Raw genomic sequence first — 3795 nt, 5'->3', positions numbered from 1 at the left:
AAAAAAAAAGAGACCAGGCTCGGTGGCTCACGCCTGTAATCCCATCACTTTGGGAAGCCAAGGCAGGCCAATCATGAAGTCAGGAGATCGAGACCATCCTGACTAACTCAGTGAAACCCCATCTCTACTAAAAATACAAAAAATTAGCTGGGCATGGTGGCAGGCACCTGTAGCCCCAGATATTCAGGAGACTGAGGCAGGAAAATTGCTTGAACCTGGGAGGCAGAGGTTGCAGTGAGCTAAGATCACATCACCATACTCCAGCCTGGGCAACAGAGCAAGACTCTGTTTCAAAAAAAAAAAGAGAGAAAAATGGCCCAATATAGGGAAAGAAGCCCCCTGGGTGGGCTGGGCATCCCATGGTCACTGTGCAAGAGCACTCCAGCCCGAGATCTGCAAGGACAGCATGGATCAGGTGTGGGCCAAGGACCTCCGTCACGACACCACCAGAAAGCGCAGCAGCCCAACAAACTCCAGGTCATCTTGAATTCCAGTTCCACAATCAAGAGAATGAGACGACCAGGCGCGGTGGCTCATGCCTGTAATCACAGCATTTTGGGAGGCCGAGGCAGGCGGATCACCTGAGGTCAGATGACTCACAGAAGAGGCCCAGGCCAGGCCCGGCGCGGTGGCTCAAGCCTGTAATCCCAGCACTTTGGGAGGCCGAGACGGGCGGATCACGAGGTCAGGAGTTCGAGACCATCCTGGCTAACACGGTGAAACCCCGTCTCTACTAAAAAATACAAAAAACTAGCCGGGCGAGGTGGCAGGCGCCTGTAGTCCCAGCTACTGCGGAGGCTGAGGCAGGAGAATGGCGTGAACCCGGGAGGCGGAGCTTGCAGTGAGCTGAGATCGCGCCACTGCACTCCAGCCTGGGCGACAGAGCAAGACTTCGTCTAAAAAAAAAAAAAAAAAGAAGAGGCCCAGGCCTCTAACCAGGCAACAGGTCCTGGCCAACACCCGGTCCTCCTGCCCAGGAACAGCCCTTCCCGCTGGGGACCAGGGCACCCAGAACCTAGCAATGCACTGAGGGCTCAGGCTGGCGCCTTCCTTCTGCGCAAAGCTCCACCTGCCTCTCTCAGACGACTCCACTCTCTGCCCCAACATGATTCTGGCAAGAGACTGTCTCACAAGGTTCCCCAACAGGACACCCCTGAGGCTTTACCACAAAGACCCGGGCCCACCCTGCTGGCCTCACTTCCCTCAGTGAGGGCCTGGGCCCAGGCCACCAGGAGCACCTCCCACCCGACGTGGGCAGTGAGAGGATAGAGGCAAGCACTTCACCCCAGCAAGGAGCTACTCCCAAACAGGCTGCAGCAATGCATCAGCAGAGTGGAGACATGGCCACCCAGTGGCTTCAGGGAGATGTCCATCACCCTCTATGACCAAAGGGTGACACAGAGCTCTCCTTTCCCAGGTATCCCTCCTGGCCCCTTTCCTTGGAGAAGAAACTCACAGTAGGAATGACTCTCTCTGCTTCCCTCTCCCACCCCAGAGCAACCAAACCTTAACCTGTCCTCTTAAAGCAACTTCAAGGGTGGAGAGTTCCATGAACTTGAACAGGGAAAAACTACAATCTCATTTCACTAAGGTGTGTAACTAAACATGATGTTTGTTGTAATCCTGAGTACAGGCAATAGGCCAGTCTCTGCGGTGCTGTGACGCTGTCACAAGACACAAGGCTGGTACCCACCACTGCAAATAACTCTTAACTGAAAGTGTCAAGAAGCACATGTACAGAATCTTTTCAGGTGGTTTTAATAACTAAACCATCACCTATTTTCATGTGTAATCGAAGTATTATGTTGTGTATTAAGGGTGGGCCAGGCGAGGTGGCTCACGCCTGTAATCCCAGCACTTTGGGAGGCTGGGGCGGGCAGATCAGAGGGTCAGGAAATCGAGACCATCCTGGCTCACACGATGAAACCCCGTCTCTAATAAAAATACAAAAAATTAGCCGGGCGTGGTGGCAGGTGCCTGGAGAAAGCTGAGGCAGGAGAATGGCGTGAACACGGGAGGCGGAGCTTGCAGTGAGCTGAGATTGCGCCACTGCACTCCAGCCTGGGCGATAGAGCGAGGCTCCATCTCAAAAAACAACAACAACAACAACAACAACAAAAAAAACACTGGGTGGGGGATTTATAAGCTTCACAATGCCAAAGAACTCTGCTGCAAAAAGTTAAAATCCCCTGCTCAACCAAAGGAACTCAGAAGCCAGTGGCAAGAAACGGCAGTGGGGCCACCATGTCAGTGAACAGAGCAGCAATAACAGGATGCCCTTCATGCAACTGGCTGCAGGGCAGCAAGGGCACCTGGTGAAGATTCATGAAAGGAATGGGTTAAATTTCCACATGGGATTAGTCACCAAGCAACTTTAGGCCCATTCTTTAAAGAACCTCAGTCTGATTCAAAGTCAGGCCAAGACCTTGACACCCAAAAAAGCTGTAACTTCAACTTTAAAGAGTCCTATTTCTGGTATATCAGCCTACTTACATTTTAAAAAGTTCCTCTTCATCTTCTTCCAGCGTTTTAATTTCTTGCTCTGGAAGAGAAACTATTGGCTCAAACTGAGGGTCATGGTTGGATTCATCTGTATTCTCAGTGGAAGTATCATGGTCCTCATGAGTGTCCTGCGGAAATACAAAGAGGTTACACTGCTGGCCTATGGATATGGCTCACAGCCAGAGCCCAACCAGTGCCTGCAGTGGTCAGCCCCCTGACAGTGAAGAGACTTCAGCTACAAGGATGGGCCCCACCCCAAAGCAAGAAATTAGGCCCTCTCTTCCACACTAGAAAAAGTTTGCATTTACGCCCAGCTCCATACACTCAGTGTGTGAGCCTACAGGGAGACACCCGAGTTTGGGGCCCCTCCCCCAGATTCACAGACATCAGTCAGATCTGTGCATAAACTGATGGGGGCCCTACAACTCCGCCAGCACTTGCAGAGTGGCCTGGGAGTAACTGCCTCATCTCTTTGAGCATCAAGTTTCTTCCTCATCCATAAAATGCAGAGGATACCTGCTGTGTGAAGATCAAAGGACACAATGACGGGTCGAAATAGATTTTGAAATGTTACTTTAAAGCAAAATGTAACTATTTCAGCTTTTACTAATTAGCAAATAGTTGTGCTCTTGCTTACTAGAATAAAAAAAGTCGCTACAAGACTGGTAGTATTTACATTGGATTCATAGTTCTGCCAGCAATTTTTTCACAGTTCAAGAAATTAAGTTAGTAACTAGATAAATTGTACCGGTGAAAGTCATGAAATCCTGACCCAATTTAGAGGATAAGAGAGCACCAATAATCATATTTTAGGTTCGAGTCTTCCAGAACACGTGCCTTGGTCACCCAGAAGTCCGTAAGAGACCCAAGACTTCACCACTAGACTCAAACTGGAAAACATAAGCTTTTTGCTGCTCTTCAGTGTTTCCGACAGCACTGCGGCTCTGCAGCGGCCCGCACTCAACCAGACACCTCAGCCAACAAAGCCGCCGCCTGGGTCGGCCCGTCCAGGACCTGTGCCCCACACTGGAACGCGAGCTTCTGCCACAGAGGCCAGAGGCGGTTCCAGACGTGAGAACCGAATGAATGAAGTGCTGCGTGGGCGACGGAAGGAATAAATGCACCGTACTAGTAGGAAGCCCCAAGTGGGCTGAGCCGGAGGAAACCCGCCGCCCACACCAGTTCCCGGAGGCTGGGGCCGCCCCGCGTGGCGACGGCCGCTCCCCAACCCACCCCAAGGTCACGCGGGCGCCCTACAGCCCCCAGGCCTCTGCAGAACCTGCACCCCCAGAC

General features: G+C 51.8%; 1 protein-coding gene across 3 annotated transcripts in view; it reads right to left on the bottom strand.

The window, feature by feature from the left end:
* The window catches only part of RANBP1 (RAN binding protein 1), a 16951-nt gene extending 13156 nt beyond the window's left edge, over positions 1–3795 (bottom strand). Inside the window, exons 1-2 of one of the 3 annotated variants that reach the window (XM_011959161.1) lie at positions 3517–3795; positions 2494–2630 (exon numbers count right to left, since the gene is read on the bottom strand). In XM_011959161.1, the coding sequence (XP_011814551.1) occupies positions 2494–2495 (2 nt within the window). In that variant the 5' untranslated portion in view covers positions 2496–2630; positions 3517–3795. Of the gene's footprint in view, positions 1–2493; positions 2637–3339 lie in introns of those variants that run through there. The other 2 variants (XM_011959163.1, XM_011959162.1) reach the window with 2 other exon arrangements.

The sequence above is a fragment of the Colobus angolensis genome, unplaced genomic scaffold (assembly GCF_000951035.1).
Source record: "Colobus angolensis palliatus isolate OR3802 unplaced genomic scaffold, Cang.pa_1.0 Scaffold484, whole genome shotgun sequence".
NCBI lineage: Eukaryota > Metazoa > Chordata > Mammalia > Primates > Cercopithecidae > Colobus > Colobus angolensis.
This window is presented reverse-complemented; position numbering and strand designations above follow the sequence as displayed.